The sequence below is a fragment of the Pongo abelii genome, chromosome 7 (genome assembly GCF_028885655.2).
Source record: "Pongo abelii isolate AG06213 chromosome 7, NHGRI_mPonAbe1-v2.0_pri, whole genome shotgun sequence".
Lineage (NCBI taxonomy): Eukaryota > Metazoa > Chordata > Mammalia > Primates > Hominidae > Pongo > Pongo abelii.
This window is the reverse complement of record NC_071992.2, coordinates 129495178-129511947: the sequence shown is the minus strand read 5'-3', so window position 1 is coordinate 129511947 and position 16770 is coordinate 129495178. Positions and strand designations below refer to the sequence as shown.

Sequence of the window (16770 nt, the reverse complement as noted above, 5' to 3'; positions counted from 1 at the left end):
CAAATTCAATAGGCACCATTTTCCCAACAGTATGTGCTTACATTAGCACTTTTATAGCAGTAAAGTATTTTTTTAATTGAGGCATGCACATTTTTTAGACTAAATGCTATTGCACACTTAATAGATTATAGTATAGTGTAAATTTAATTTTTATATGCACTGGGAAACCAAAACGTTCATGACTCACTTTATTGCAATATTTACTTTTTTACTGTGGTTTGGAATTGAACCCACAATATCTCTGAGGTATGTCTATATAAGATCCTGCCATCAGCAAATATTTGTATTTCTTTCTTTGCTATATGGTTGCATTTTATTTATTTTTTTCTTATCTAATTTCTCTGGCTAGAACCTCAAGCATAAGGTTAAATACAAGTGGCAAGAATGAATATCCTCGTTCTGTTCCTGAGCTTAGAGGAAAAGCCTTGTCTTTCACCATTAAATTTGATGGTGGTCGTCCGTTTAACATAGCTGTTCTTTATCAGGTTGAAGATGTTCCATTCTATTTTTAGTTTATTGAGTGGTTTTACTATAAAAAGCATGTTGAATTTTGTAAAATATATATTCTTTTTCTATTGGGATACTAGGTGGATTTTGTCCTTTATTCCATTTATATGTTGTTACATTAATTGATTTCAGAATATTAGGTTTAGCTTTGCATTCCTGGGTAAATCTCATTTGGTTATTATGTGTGATTTTTTTTATTTTGCTGAATTCAGTTTTCTAGTATTTCATCAAGGATATTTTTATCAATATTCATAAGGAATATTGGTCTTTGGAATTTTTTTCTCGCATTGTCTTTGTTTTTTGGTATCAGAGCAAGATGGTCTTTAAAATTAGTTGGGAAGTGTTTCTTCCTCTTTTATTTTGTGGAAGAGTTTGTGAAAAGTTGGTATTAATTTTTTATGTGTTTAGTAAAACTCACCAATGAAGCTTTTTGGGCCTAGGATTTTCTTTTTATAATTTTTTTTTTAAGTCACACATTCAATCTCTTAATTGTAGTTCTATTCATATTTTATAATTCTTCAGTTTATGATTTGGGTCATTCTAGGAATTTGTTCATTTGAATAATCTAACTTTTTAATTCATAGAATTCCTTATAACCCTTATTTCTGTAAGGCTGGTAGTTATGTGCTCTCTATTATTCTTGATTTTAGTAACCTGTCTTCTCTCTTTTTGTTCTTGGTTAGTCTAGATAAAGTTTTGTCAATTTGCTGATCTTTTCAAAGAATCAACATTTGGTTTTGATAACTTCTTTCTGTTGTCTTTGTATTTTCTATTTCATTTATATCTCCTTTGTTGGGCGCAGTGTTCTATAGATGTTAGTGAGGCTTAGTTGGCTTCTGGTCTTGCTCGAGTATTTTATATCTTTGCTGATATGCTGCTTTGTTGTTATATCCATTACTGAAAGCAGAGAATTAAAGGCTCCAACTATTATTTTTGAAGTATATACTTATCCCTTCAATTCTGCCATTTTTTCCATGTATTTTGAGGATCTCTTGTTAGGTACAAATATTTTCATTTTTTTATTAATATGGACTACTATATGACTATAAAAGTATTCATTTACCTCTGTAACAATTTTTATGTTGTCTGTTATGATATGAGGTTAGCCACTCCAGCTCAATTTTCATAACTGCTTCCATATTATATATTTTGCCTTCCTTTTATTTTATTTTCATTTGTTTTGTGTCTTTGTACCTAAAATATGTCTCTTGAATAATAATTTTCATCCATCTAGGAATACCTGTCATTTAATTGGAGTGTTTATTCCATTTATATTTAATGTTATTACTGACAAGGCAGAACTTATTCTTGTCATTTTGCTATTTGTTTGCTGTACGCCTTATATGTTTGTTCTTTCCTTTCATTACTGCCTCATTTTTTTTGTTAAATACTTTCTAGTGTACAATTTTAATTCCTCTGTTGTTTCTTTTAATATATTTTTTGAGATATTTTCTTATTTGTAATGCTGTGGATTACAATTAGCTTCTTACTTCAACATTCTAGTTCAGATTAATACTAACTCAATTTCCAAAACAGACAGAATATTTGCAGCAATGTGCTTTCATTCCTTCCTCATTTTTATAATAGCATTTTATTATCAAATGTTATATCTATACATTATAAACTATTCAGAAATGTCTTATAATTACTGTTTTTGCAGTTTAAAAATTATATAGGAAAATAAAACAGTTAAAATGTACATTTTTGGTTGTCTTCATGTTCACCTAGGTAGCTGCTTTACTGGTACTCTTTATTTATGTAGATTTGAATTGCTGCATCATGCTTTTCCATTTCAGCCCGAAGGACTCATTTTAATTTTTCTTGTAAGACAGGTCAGATAGTGATGCATTTTAGCAGTTTTTATTTTTTTCAAATGTCATTATCTCTCCTTCATTTTTGAGAGCGTTTTTGGTTATAGATTTTCTTGTTAACGTTCTCTTGTTTTCATTCCTTTAAACATGTAATTCTACAACTTTTGGCCTTAATCGTTGTTAATCTTTTATATGCTTGATTTATTTTTCCTCTTTGCTGCTTTCAGGATTCTCACTTTGTCTTTCAACAGTTTCACTGTGATGTGTCTGGGTGTGGATCTCTATATGTTATTCTTCCTGGATGTGTAGATTAATATTTTGAAATCATATTTGAAAGTATTTGACCTCTGTTTTTTTCCCCCAAATATCCTTGCTGTCCTCACCTCTTGCATCTTCTTCTGGGACTTCAGTTATGCAGATCTTGGTATGTATAATGTTGTCCCAAAAGTCTCTGAGGCTTTCCTTATTCATGTTCATTATTTTCTGTTTATGTTCCCTAGAGAGGATAATATCATTGAATTATCTTCAAGTTTACTGATTCTTCTTCGTGAACTTCAAATTTCTTGCTTAATTCCTTTAGTGAATTTTTCATTTTTCAATTATTTAACTTTTCAACGGCAGAATTTCCATCTGGTTATTTTAAGCTAATTTCTCATTAATAGTATTATTTATTTGGTGAGACATTATTTGTACATTTTCAATTAATTCCTTATTTATTTATTTGTTTTCATTCTTTACACATCCTTGTCGTAGCTAACTTAAAATCTTTGTCATATATGTACAATTTCTGAACTTCGAAAATAGTTTCTAACCACTGATTTTAAAATGAGCCATACTTTCCAGTTTCTTAAAATGTGTCATAATTTTTGTTGAAAACATGGTATTTTAGTGCAGGAAGTGGTAGCTCGCCGCTGTAATCCCAGCACTTTGGGAGGCTGAGGTGGATGGATCAGTTGAGTCCAGGAATTTGAGCCTAGCCTGGGCAACATGATGAAATTCCATCTCTACAAAAAAATACAAAAATTAGCTGTGCATGGTGGAGCACGCCTGTAGTCCCTGGTACTTGGGAGGCTGAAATGGGAGGATGGCTTGAGCCTGGGAAGGTTGAGGCTGCCGTGAGTCATTATCACGCCACTGTACTCCAGCCTAGGTGACAGTGAGACCCTGTATCAAAAAAAAAAAAGAAAGAAAGAAAGAAAGAAAACATGGTATTTTAAATACTAGAATGTACCATCAGTGGAAATCATATTCTCACCCTTCCAGGTTTTGTTACCTGTACCTGTTTTTCATCGTTTTAATATTTGTTCACTTAGTGACTTTCCCAGGTTAATTCTGTAAAGTCTGTATTCTTTCTAGTGCATGGCTAACCTAGCCTCTGCTCAGTTAGCAAATTATAGGTCAGACATTTCCTCAAATGTCATAAGCAAATCAATACATCTTTCATCTTATCCCAAAAGCTTTTCTCTCTGGTGTGTTTGTGTGTGTGTGTGTGTGTCTCTGTGTGTGTCTGTGAGTGTGTTTGGGCACAACTTCAGCATTATAACAATTTACAAGTTTGTCTTAGCTTTCACTTCTTTTTTAGGCAGGATCTCAGGTCATCCGTAAGTGAGAGACTGGTTCTCTCTCAGCTTAGCATTCACACAGGCCTGCACATGCACATAACCTTGTGAATATGGTAGAGCTTTTCAAAGCTCCATGTGAGCACATCTGTCCCCAGACCTTCCTTTTATGTTTTGGTCAGGCTCTTGTTCCAATTTACACAGCAGCTTCAGGCAGTTGCAATGTTAAACAATAGTTTCAACTTTTTTTTTTTAACAAATGAGCTGGGGATAGGGCTCTAACCATGGAGAAATCTCCATGTCAGGCCAAATAACAGCAACATGTGCAAATTGAGTTTTCCAGGGGAATGCAAGATAGGTTAAATAGCGACAGTCTTCTGGGCAAGGGGAAAGGAATGCGTTGAGGAGCACCAAATCTGGTCTATTCCCCCTGGTTGCTGAGAGGCTGTTTCGCACAGCTACCAGGGATGGGAGGCTGCTGATTTTGAAGGTTCCTACTGGGAAGAGGGGAATGGGAGCAGTTGAGTTACAGTGCTATATTCCATGCCATTATTAGTAAGGTTCAGGAGTTTTTCTTGAAAAAACACCCCTTATATTAATTCCAGATTTGGGATAAATCCCATAGCTCTGGAAAAAATGATTTTGACCATTTTTGCCAGTATATTTGTTGCTTTTAATGCATGGGACTCTATATGGAGGCCTCTCCTCTGCCATTCCAGAAGTACCACCAAATACAAGTCATTTTATTCAAAAAGTAATATGTTATCACTAATTTTCCTATTCCGCATATATTCTCATAAAATGAGAAAGTGTAATTAATGTAGTCCTCATAACAGCAGGATGTCAGCTGCCCAATTAAAAATAAAAAAAATCACAGAAAAATACTACTCTCTAATTTGAAATACTTTAGTTTTTATAAGTCAGTAGTATTTTATGTAAGCTCTTGGGTGGCAGTGGGAAATCCAGCTGGGACTTAGACTTCTTAAAGCTATCCAATTATGTTCGACATAATTCATTATATTCTTTCTCAAACTTTCAAACTGAGGTGCAACCTAAGGAAATAATTTTTACTTTCTGAGTTAATTTGTATTTCTACCATTAATGCCATCTTTTTATTGAGTGATTCCTAGATTTTTCCTATAATATATAAGACTGAATTGACTCAAATATCAAAAAGTTTAAGCTTAAAATGTCATTCTCATGAATTTGGAATGGGTTATAAACTTTATAAAATTAACTGTCTGAACTGTATAGAATTAATTTTGTGTGAAAATAAGAAACTTAACAAAATCAGAAGGACACAGTGGCATAAATGTCTGAAATAAAGTTTACTTAATAGTAGCAGATAATTTGTGTTAGTTAATGATTCAGAGATCCAAATGAGACATACACTAATAAGTTTTATAGATAAAACACTTACACATTTCTTCATCTTTAAAATGTAGAGCGTACTAATATGTACCTCACAAGCTTATTGTAGAGATTTAATAAAATAATATACGTTTCTTGACAATAGAAATCTCAGAATAAATGAATATTCTGGAGGCAGCTTTTGCTGTTGCTTCTTGTTGTTTAATTTGTAGACAAATCAGTTACCCTGATTAAAAAAAATGTTATTATTATTGTAGATGTTATAGTGAGGACCATCAGGAAAAAAAACTAGAAATAATGGGATCTTAATATAATTAATATAACAACATGGTCACTTTAAAAAGACAAGATGGCATCTGGGCTAGCAGGATTTATAATCAACTGAACTCTATCAACATGTTCAAAGAAAGACTGTCAGAAACAAGGGGGCTTTTTCACTTATTGAACCGTAAAATGTGGAGTCTAAGATGTGAACATTAGCATTACTCATTGTAATTATATCCCATAAGGTAAATACCACTGCATTCTGGAGATAACCATGAAAAACTAGCCAAGTTAGGTGTTATGAAACATTTGAAATATACACATAATCTCTCTTATTTAAAATAAGTGTTACTTCTTTTTTCTAAATTAATTATAAATATCTTATAATTTAAGATGTCTTCTTATTTGGATTTGCTATATAGAGAAATATGTTAGGAAGAAATATTGGCACTGTAGTTTTTCATCTCACACTCTGTGAGTTTATTTATTGTAAGTCTACCCTGATGGACAGACACCTCACTCTCTGTCACTTATTCCATTTTCTCATAATCTGAGGTTAAGATCTACACTTGGAATTGTGACACATTCACTTAGGAAACTTTCTGTGACTGAGAGACCCTTTTAGGAGACAGCAGGTGAATTTGCCTAAACAAACTCTTGTGGCACTGCATTCCAATACTTTTTCTGCAATGACTGCATATAGAACTGTTTTCTACCATACAACCCTTTCCATCAATGGGGAATTACGGGATGAGGAATAGACTGAGAAACTTGAGTGTAAGACTGTATTAATCTGTTTTCTTCCTGCTGATAAAGACATACCTGAGACTCAGCAATTTACAAAAGAAAGAGGTTTAATGAACTTATAGTTTCACATGACTGGGGAGGCCTCACAATCATGGTGGAAGGCAAGGAGGAGAAAAAGTCACATCTTACATGGATGGCGGCAGGTAAAGAGAAAAGAGTTTATGCAGAGAAACTGCCTCTTATAATACCATTAGTTCTTCTGAGACGTATTCACTATCATGAGAACAGCATAGGAAAGACCTGCCCCCATGATTCAATTACCTCTCACTGGGTACCTCCCACAACATGTGGGAATTCAAGATGAGATTTGGGTGGGGACACAGCCAAATCATATTATTCTGCCCCTGGCCCCTCCCAAATATCATGTCCTCATATTTCAAAACCAGTCATGCCTTCCCAACAGTCTCCCAAAGTCTAAGTCATTTCAGCATTAACTCAAAAGTCCATAGTCCAAAGTCTCATCTGACACAAGGCAAGTCCTTTCCTTCTGTGAGCTTGTAAAATCAAAAGCAAGTTAGTTACTTCCTAGGTATGATGACAGTGAGACCCAAGTCATATAAAATTTAGTTACCTTTCAAGTGTAAATACACTGTTAATTTTAAGTGCACATTAAAAGATAAGGTATGAAAAACATAATATAAGGCATTTAGAAATTGTAAAACACGAATCTATGAAAAAGTTGCAATGCCAGTTTTGAGGGGAGTTTTCCATATACATCATACTGACTTATCTAGATTTAGTTTTACTTCTATGTGTTCTAATAGCAAAGTGTGCACACCCAAATCATAATACTTTCTGTATTTCGTAGCAATGGCCTAAATGTCCTGCTATCTCATGTTTTAGATTGTCAGCTCCCAGAAGACAAGCTGGGACAATGTTCTTTGTATCATTTTACCCTTAAGCATGAAATATGTGATGAATAGATGAATGAATATAGGAAAACAATCATCAGAGGAGACAAGAAAAAAAGGAGGTGATGTTCCACATGTACTATAAAGAACAATAAGGAATTGTGAATTTATGAGAACAATGAGCAAAAATAACCAAAGTTGTTTCATTTAGAAATGTATTTACAAAGGCAAATATAGATTCCAAGTGAATCACAATAGTAATCTCAATAGTAATCAGCAAAATTACAATAGCAATTACAAGAGTAAGTACTTAATAGTTATCAGAGAAATGCAAAAGAAAATAAATAGTATAGTAGTATAATAACTTTTTTTGCTTTGCAAAATTTGCCTTTTAGCTTCTTGATATTGGCTTTGGCAGTTAATTTTGATACCCACTCCAAAAAGCTCAAGCTACAAAAACAAAAGTAAATAAACAGAACAACATTAAACTAAAAACTTTAGGAACAATAAAGGAAACAATCAACAAAATAATAGGCAACTTATGGGCTATGAAAAATATTTTCAAACCACGTTTTTGTTAAGGGGTTTATATATCCAGAATTATAAAGAATTCTTATAACTCAATAACAGAAAAAACAATAACCTGATTTTAAAAATGGGCAAAAGACCTGAACAGACATTTCTCCAAAGAAGATATAAAAATGGCAAAAAGGTATATGAAAAGATGCTCAACATTATTAATCTTTAAAGAAATGCAAATTTAAACCATTATAAGATATTGCCTTACTCCTGTAAGTATGATTATTATCAAAAAGATGAGATAACAAATGTTGTCAGGGATGTGGAGAAAAGGAAACCCTAGTACACTATTGGCGGGAATGTAGATTAGTACAGCCATTATGAAAAAACTGTATGGAGGTTCCTAAATAAATTAAAAATATTATATTAATAGAACCACTATATGACCCAGCAACTCCTCTTCCAGGTGTATACCAAAATGAGATACAATAACCACCATGTAAAAATATCTGCACTCCCATGTTTTTTGCAGCTTTATTCACAATAGTCAAAATGTGGAAACAACCTAGATACACAGTGAGAGATAAATTGATAAAGAAAATGAAATGTGTATATATACATACTCACACACAAAATGGAATCTTGTTCAGCCTTAAAAAGGGAATATAGATCCCTTTTTATATATACACAATGGAATATATTTTATACGCACACACATACACACACACACACACAAATCTTATTCAGCCTTAAAAAAGGAAATCCCACCATGTGCTACAACCTGGATGGACTTAGAGGACATTATGCTAAGTGAAATAAGCCAGGCACAAAAATAAAAATATTGGAAGATATCACTTATATGTGGAATATATTTTTTTAAAAGCTTAAGTACACATGGATAGGCAATGAAACAGTGATTTCCATGGGTGAGCAGGAGTAAGGGGAAGAGAAAGTGGGAAGCTGTAGATCATATAGCAGATATGTAGGATGAACAAGTTTAGAGGCCTGATGTAAAACATTAGGACTAAAGTTAATGAAATTGTATTTCAGTAAGGATTTTTGTTAAATAAGTATATTTTAGCTGCTCTTATCACACAAAAAAAGTAACTATGTGAGATGATAGCTACAGTAATCTATTTCACTATGGTAAGCACTTTACTCTGTATGTATTCCACAGCATCAAGTTGAAATTTCAAATAAACATGATAAAATTTCTTAAAAAGCAAAAATGAAAAACAAAATTTACCTTTCAGAAATATCTAATGTTGCCAGAATTAGGGTTGAGGGTGAAAAACACTTCATACAATGGTGACAGAAACATAAATTTTCATATTTATTAAGTATGGTTTCACTGTATCTATATAAATTTTCAGCAACCCCATTTCTAAGATTCCATCTTAGGAGGTATCAAGCAAGTGCATAAGGATATATGCCTTTTGTGCACAAAAGAAATATACTTTGTACAAGGATATGTATACAAAGTTGTTTTTACAGAGTTGCTCATTAGACCTTTGTAACCATAAAAATGAAGTTATCATTAGGAGACTGGTAAAATAAATTATATTACAGGCATACTATATGTTGCGTAGCTATAAAGTCTTTCAGAGAAGAATGTAGTAGAAGTCTACATCTGTACCCAGAAGAATGCCAGTGATTTTTTTAAATAGATATAACAATTCAGAAAAATATGCATAATATGACTGACACCACTTGAAAAATAATATAGAATGGATATCTGCTTGTGCCTAGGAAAGACCTAGTAAGAAAAACACTGCGCTGTTAAAAATGACCAACCGTGTGAAGCATAAATGAATAAGGGAGGATATTTTGCTTTATAATGCTTACTTCTGATTTTCAGATTTTTAAAGTAAAAAATTTAAACCTTCTTTTTGGAAAAAAATGTACTTTATTATAGAGAGTAATGCTATGTTTAATCTAACTTCGTGATAAACAAAAACAAAAAAAGAAGAATACAGTTAAGGAAGTTTAAATATAGGTGTAATTCCTAATTTGTCTAAAAATAAAAGTACTTGAAATGCATGAATCAGCAGGCCCTTGAAGAATGAGTGGACACAACTGAGCATGTTATTTTAAGACATATGTCCTTTTTCTAAAACTGTCACGGTTATGGGGCTTGAGAGTATATAAAACAGCCCATAGATCAGATTGTAGCTGAAGGGATTCATGCTTGCCTTTAGTTATGAAGCTCAAATTGGAAGCTGTTCAGGCAGAAAACTAATAGAAATGGGTGATAGCTAATTAACCTAAGGCTTCAAAGTAATTGCTCTGCAAGAAACAATTTAAAAAGAGACCTTTTAGTTATTTATTTATTTTTGAAAATCATAAAATGCCCTATTTGGCTTTTGGTGCATGAGCAAAATTATCTGAATATACACAAATATTGATTTTTTTTAAACCTCTTCTACCTGATCCAACTTCTTGGTCAATTTTCAAAGAGGCAAAATGATAACAAGAACTATGCTTTATAGCACGTAAACATACCGAATATCCCAGGCTTAAGACTTTGCCATATGGTGAGATATAGGAAAAGATCCCTGTAGTAAATTTTGCTCGGAGGATAGGATTATATTGGTCAGCCAAACCCTGAGCCACATTTCTCATCACTGGAGTCAGCAGAGTCAGCTGCTCCAAAGTATGTGGCTGTTTTGGCCTGGCCAGTGGCTCACTCCTGTAATCCCAGCATTTTGGGAGGCTGAGGCGGGTGGTTTACTTTAGGTCAGGAGTTCAAAACCAGCCTTGCCAATGTGGTGAAACCCCATCTCTACTAAAAGTACAAAAATTAGCCGGGCGTGGTGGCGTATGCCTGTAATCCCAGCTACTCGGGAGGCTGAGGCAGGAGAATCACTTGAACCCAGGAGGCAGAGGTTGCAGTGAGCCGAGATCGCGCCACTGCACTATATCCTGGGCGACAGAGCAAGATTCTGTCAAAAAAAAAAAAAAGAAAAGAAAAAAAAGTATATAGCTGATAACTGTTTAATAGACAAGTGGCTTCCCTGGCAAAAACAAGGTGCTATTGTGAAAAGAATGTGGAATAAATGTACAACATCCCAAATCAGCCACTATCTGCCACAATCTACAACTCTGGCTTCTGAAGACTTCTATTCAGCAGTCCTCTTACTTTTAAAAAGTATCCATACATACATAAAATATAGTCATTTCTTCCCAAAGAGACGAGCCCCAGATTTCCTGCATTTCTTTGCCAGTTCCAAATAGATGCTTTGGGTAGTATCGAGTTCTCTCCCTCAAATTAGCTTGATATCTCTGATTTACAGCTTTCTGGCACTTCAGCTTCCTGTAGGACTCACAGATAAAGATAATAACATCTGGGTGAAGAGGTTCTCATGAGAACTTCTGATCCTGTTTAACCGCCTCTAAATGCAAGTTTTATTAGCATGTAGTCTACATAAAGACTGGGACCATCTTCTCTTACTGTTGTATTAATCTTAGGTTTTTACATTACATAATATGCTACAGAACATTACATATTTGAAGAGGCCAGGCATGGTGGCTCACGCCTGTAATCTCAGCGGTTCGGGAATCCGAGGCGGGTGGATCACCTGAAGTCAGGAGTTCGAGAGCAGCCTGGCCAACATGGTGAAACCCCGTCTCAAATACAAATACAAAAATTAGCTGGGCGTGGTGGTGCACATCTGTAATTCCAGCTACTCGGGAGGCTGAGGCTGGAGAATCGCTTGAACCCAGGAGGCAGAGGTTGCAGTGAGTTGAGATCTCGCCACTGCACTACAGCCTAGGTGACAGAGCAAAATTCTGTCTCAAAAAATATATATATATTTAATATATATATTTGATATATATTTAATATACATTTGATATATATTTGATAAATATTTAATATACATTTGATATATATTTAATATATATTTGATATGTATTTGATATATATTTAATATACATTTGATATATATTTGAGATATATATTTAATATATATACCTTATATATATATATATTTGAAGAGTCAAATTGCTGAAGAAATATAGTAAATTTTCTAGGTATCTCCAGGACTCATGCTCTCAGTAACTTAGACCTTCCATGGAACAAATACAGAAGTTCTTAAGATGGGTGCTGTCAGTTGTCCAAGATCCATTTATTTAATGTATTTTTGTCCTGACCTTCAGATTCACTCTGATGTGGTTAATTTAGGATTCTGTTCATCATGGACTAAATATTTTAATGAAAGATAGAGCCATTTCGTAGACTTAAAAAAATTCCTCTTCTATAATCAGGGTGAGACAGATTTTCCTAAAGCATGTGAGCTACAGGGTGGAGATCTGAATATGTCAAAAAAGCTAGCATGTGTTGCCAAGAAAAAATGGAGTTAATTCTTTGGGACCAAAAATGCATACAAAGATCTTTAAAATGTCAATGTTTTTTATGAGCGTCCACAATGAGATTTAAAACTCTTTGAGGAAAGATACCGTGTTCTAGGATTGTGTTTGTCTATAGGAACCTGTAATGGATAATGAATCAGATGTATGTGGATAATTTTATTTCATCAACTGCTTTATAATTATTTACCTCAGTATGTATTATAAATGATAAATCTTCTATTATTTTGTTTCTTATATTTTACATATATATTTGTATGTAGTGCCCAGCTCTTAAACTGCCATTTATAAAATTATTGTTAACTTTGGTCTTGGAAATGCAATAGACTTTCAAAATAATATTATCTCCTGGATTGTTCTTGATTTATATAATATTAATGTCTGTTTATTTGTCTTTTGTTGCAGGATTTATTTATACATGTGGTGGAACTTTAAAAGGACTTAATGGCACCATAGAAAGCCCTGGTTTTCCATATGGATATCCAAATGGTGCAAACTGTACATGGGTAATAATAGCAGAAGAACGAAATAGAATACAAATTGTTTTTCAGTCATTTGCTCTAGAAGAAGAATACGACTACTTATCATTATATGATGGACATCCTCATCCTACAAACTTTAGGACAAGGTTAGTGTGTTTTGAATGGAAGACTGGAGAGAAAATATTTTCTGGGTAAAAGTAGTTTATTTTACAAAAGATGCTTAACATTTGTGATGCAATTATAATAAAGTTGTATTCACCATTTAATTATTATTTATTTGGAAATATATCATCCCATGAACAAATTAGCTTGGTGTCTCTGATGTCATACTGCTAGTACATTAATACTATGTCTCACAAAGGTGAATGTATATTGAGTGGTGATCTCTTTGTAGTGGCTAAAGGTATTTTGTTTTTAAAAATGATTATCTCAAGGTTTCATTCATTATGGATATAACTTTTGATAAAGTAAAACATACTATATAGGTATATTTCAGTGATAATATGTCCAATTTTAATATACAACACTATGCAAAAACAGTTTAAGTCAGCATTCGTGGATAGTAGAATAAATTAATTTTTGATAATGTGTGTAGTTTATAAAATCTAAATACCTGAAAACTACATACTTTCATGTCAAAAACGGGGACATTTATATTTTTGCCTCTACAAATAAAAGTGTTTTTTGAAGCTCATTGATTAAACAGATGTGAAAATTAGCTAGCACCCTGACTATTTTTAAGGTAGTTCTTCTGGTTCTTCAGAATTTCCTCTTGGCAAAGAAGTTATGTAAAATTAGAAGTATTTTTGAGGTCTTAACCAGAAACTTATTTTAATTGTAAATCAACTATAATTCAACTAAAAAATTCAACATTCCAAGAATTGCACCTTTTTTTAGTCCTAGATTTATGCCAGTGTTTGTATACTTTTCTTTAAGTGCCATAAGCTTTTTTAAACTTGTAATTTAAAATATTCTAAGAAGATAGCATGTAGGAATTAAAGACTCTTTACATACTTGGCTATGTTTGAGTTATGATTCTCTGATGCTGTTACTTTCTAATAGTTGATAACATGTTCTTGCCTTCCTAATGTACAAGAAGCAGATTATCTGTGCTAACTTTTTACAGTTTCATCAGTCTTCCATATTCTTTTGCATTTATATTTTTTTCAATTTTAAGTAAAAATTTAGTGTTTCAGTGAAACCCCGTCTCTACTAAAAATACAAAAAATTAGCCGGGTGTGGTGGCGGGCGCCTGTAGACCCAGCTACTTGGGAGGCTGAGGCAGGAGAATGGCGTGAATCCAGGAGGCGGAGCTTGCAGTGAGCCAAGATCGCGCCACTGCACTCCATCCAGCTTGGGTGACAGAGCAAGACTCCGTCTCAAAAAAAAAGAAAAAAGAAAAAAGAAAAAAATTAGTGTTTATTTTCCTCAAGTTTTGGCAATGAAAAACATAATGTAGTGGGGAAAATGGTGGATCTGGAGATGAGATTTATTACATTAGGATGTTAGGTTTGTTGCTCACCAGCTTTTTGAGCAATCCACGCTACCTCTGTTCAAACTGAGAGATGGTAATAAGGCTGGTTCTAGCCATCTCATTATACTGTTCTGCAGGTATTATGAGAAAATGTGTATGAACCTGCTGCATGGCTACAAAATCCTATTTGAGCACATCTAACTGCTTCCAGTCAGATGACACTTAAAAATGCCCAAGTTATTTCACAAACTTTGTTGTGCAAAAACAAGTTTACAAGGTTGATTACAGCTAAGATTCTATTTTTCTTTATTTCTTTTTTTCCTCTATACTCGTTTACCGAGTAAATCTGATTTCTTTTTCCTTTTACATTGTAAACTCATACATAAACTTTTACATTGTAACTCATACAATAATCATCTATTTTATAAATATACATTATGGTACTCACGTCTGACTGCTGTTTGATCATCATTGCCACTGTCATTAAAAGCTGGTGTCTTTTGTTAATGCCAAATAATACCTATAAGTAGAAGTACAATTTTTTACACTGGCAATGTGTGGGATATAATTTTCCTAAATATATAAAAATACTTCTTTTAATATTACCTGTTAGTTTCAAAGTATCAGTTCCCTGATAGTAATGCTTGTACATGTACCTATTCTCTCTAGATTGCCTTGAAAATGAGAAAACACATTTTTATTTTTCCTCTTCCCTGCTTTTCTAAACAACTGTGGCCTCTGGGAAGTTAAAAAACTGCGAAGTTAGGAAAATAAATTTATTTTTCTTATTCTTTCTTTCCTAATCTGTAAATTGGGAATAATAGCACTTAATTCGCAGAGATTTTATGGGGTATACAATATAATGAAAGCTCAATGACTCTAACCCTTAACATTTATTGAATGATTCCTCTGCACCTGTCACTGTGCTAAGTATTTTGTGTTCATTATGGTATTTAACTTCTCCTGTATCCGAACAATGTAAAATAATTACTATTATCATCATCATTTTACAACTGATAAAATGAGGCTTGAATTGATTGCCCGAGTAAAATTGTTGAAAGTGGCAAAAGGCAGAACTATCATTACAATTCAGATTTGTTTCAGTTTAGATCTGAAGCTCTTCAATATGTATAATTCTATGTAGTTAGACATATCTCCAAAGTTTATGTATTGATATATAAATAAAAATCTATTTTTTCTTAGCAGTATTGGATAAAATTTAGTAAGAGAAATAATAATAAAAGGTATATTTTCAACCAGGTATAATATATACAAATATAAACCGAAAGGTAAGCTACAAATTTATTTTTCCTATTTATTTTATAGACTATATTCAGACATGTACTCTATTTATACAAGCAAAATGACAAGACTATATTCTAACATGTAGTCTATGTTATAATAAAGTCTTTAGAGTCTAATGTTTTGCTCACTGTAAACATTTAACGCATCTATTGGTTTTTGTGCTTCAAGAAGTACTGTAGCTAATGTTATAGCTGACTTTAGTTAGCAAGACTGGAAAGAAAAAAATTAGTATGTAACCTACAGCCCATTCCAGACTGTGTTTATATACAAAATCTGCTGTTTGATTAGAAGTTGAAACTGCTGCTGGCAGAGTTTGATTCATGTTTGCGTCTGGCTGTTCGACTCACTGTTTTCTTGGGTTTTGTTTCTCTCATATTGGATCATATTCTCACTTAATGCATGTCCTTATGGTGTGTTTGCTGTTCTCTTTCTTCCAGAAATTGATATTTATTTTTTTTACTTTTCATGAGCTCCAATAGATTTTTTAAAAATGGCTTCCTACACTTGTCTTGCAATAATGTAGGAAAAAAAATGATTTGTGGGTCTTGTCATTCTTGCTTGTATAAATAAACACATTGGGATTCATAATCAGAATTTCATATTTTAAAAACTGTACTCTAAGCCTCCAATTATTAATGATATTACTTGTTTTTCCTTAAGTTATTTTTTATTAAAAGAGAATTGATATTGGCAAAGCACCGTTAGATAATTTCTTTCTTAATCATAACTTTGTCTTAGAACAAGTGCTGATGCATTTAAGGCAACGTTGCTGGAAGCATAAAGGTTATTCTAAGCCTTATTTTACATTAATATTATATTTTCCCAATAATAAACTTATACCAACAAGTAAAAAATCACCTATTATTTAATGAGGCAGACACAGATATATTCACCCAGGATCATTCCATATATGATATTGTATGTCCTTAATAATCTCTCTACATTATAATATACATGTCTAATGTGTGATTAGAATCTTCGTAAACATCAATTTATTGAATTTGTTAAGTATATTTAATCGTTTTATGTAAGCATTAATTTACGCAAATATTTAATCCTGTGGATATAATTTATGTAATTATCATTCTATTTTTGTTTTTTCTTTTATAATTAATTCACATATTAGCATCATTATGAATATATATTTTCTATATTTTAGATTGGTTCTTGGTAGAAACAGGATGGCTAGGTCAGAAGCAAATAATATTCTTTATATTACTAATATGCTTTCCAGAATCTTATATCAATGAATATTATTACAACTAGAAAACTATACTTCATTACCTCTCAGTCTTCCCAGACTTAACATCTTTTATTCTTAATTTGATTATTTACATATATCTGATTTTTATAGATATTTAACATATTCTCTTGTTTGATAACCACGCTTATTTTCTCCTGTAAATTCATTTTTTGTCTATGTATCAGTATTTTTCTTGATGATTTACATAA

General features: G+C 32.6%; 1 protein-coding gene across 4 annotated transcripts in view; it reads left to right on the top strand.

Moving 5' to 3' along the window:
- CSMD3 (CUB and Sushi multiple domains 3) overlaps window positions 1-16770 on the top strand; it is a 1211731-nt gene that overhangs the window by 101112 nt on the left and 1093849 nt on the right. For all 4 annotated transcript variants that reach the window (XM_054518783.2, XM_063726791.1, XM_063726792.1 and 1 more), the window contains exon 2: window positions 12463-12685. In XM_054518783.2, the coding sequence (XP_054374758.2) occupies window positions 12463-12685 (223 nt within the window). The remainder of the gene's footprint in view (window positions 1-12462; window positions 12686-16770) is intronic.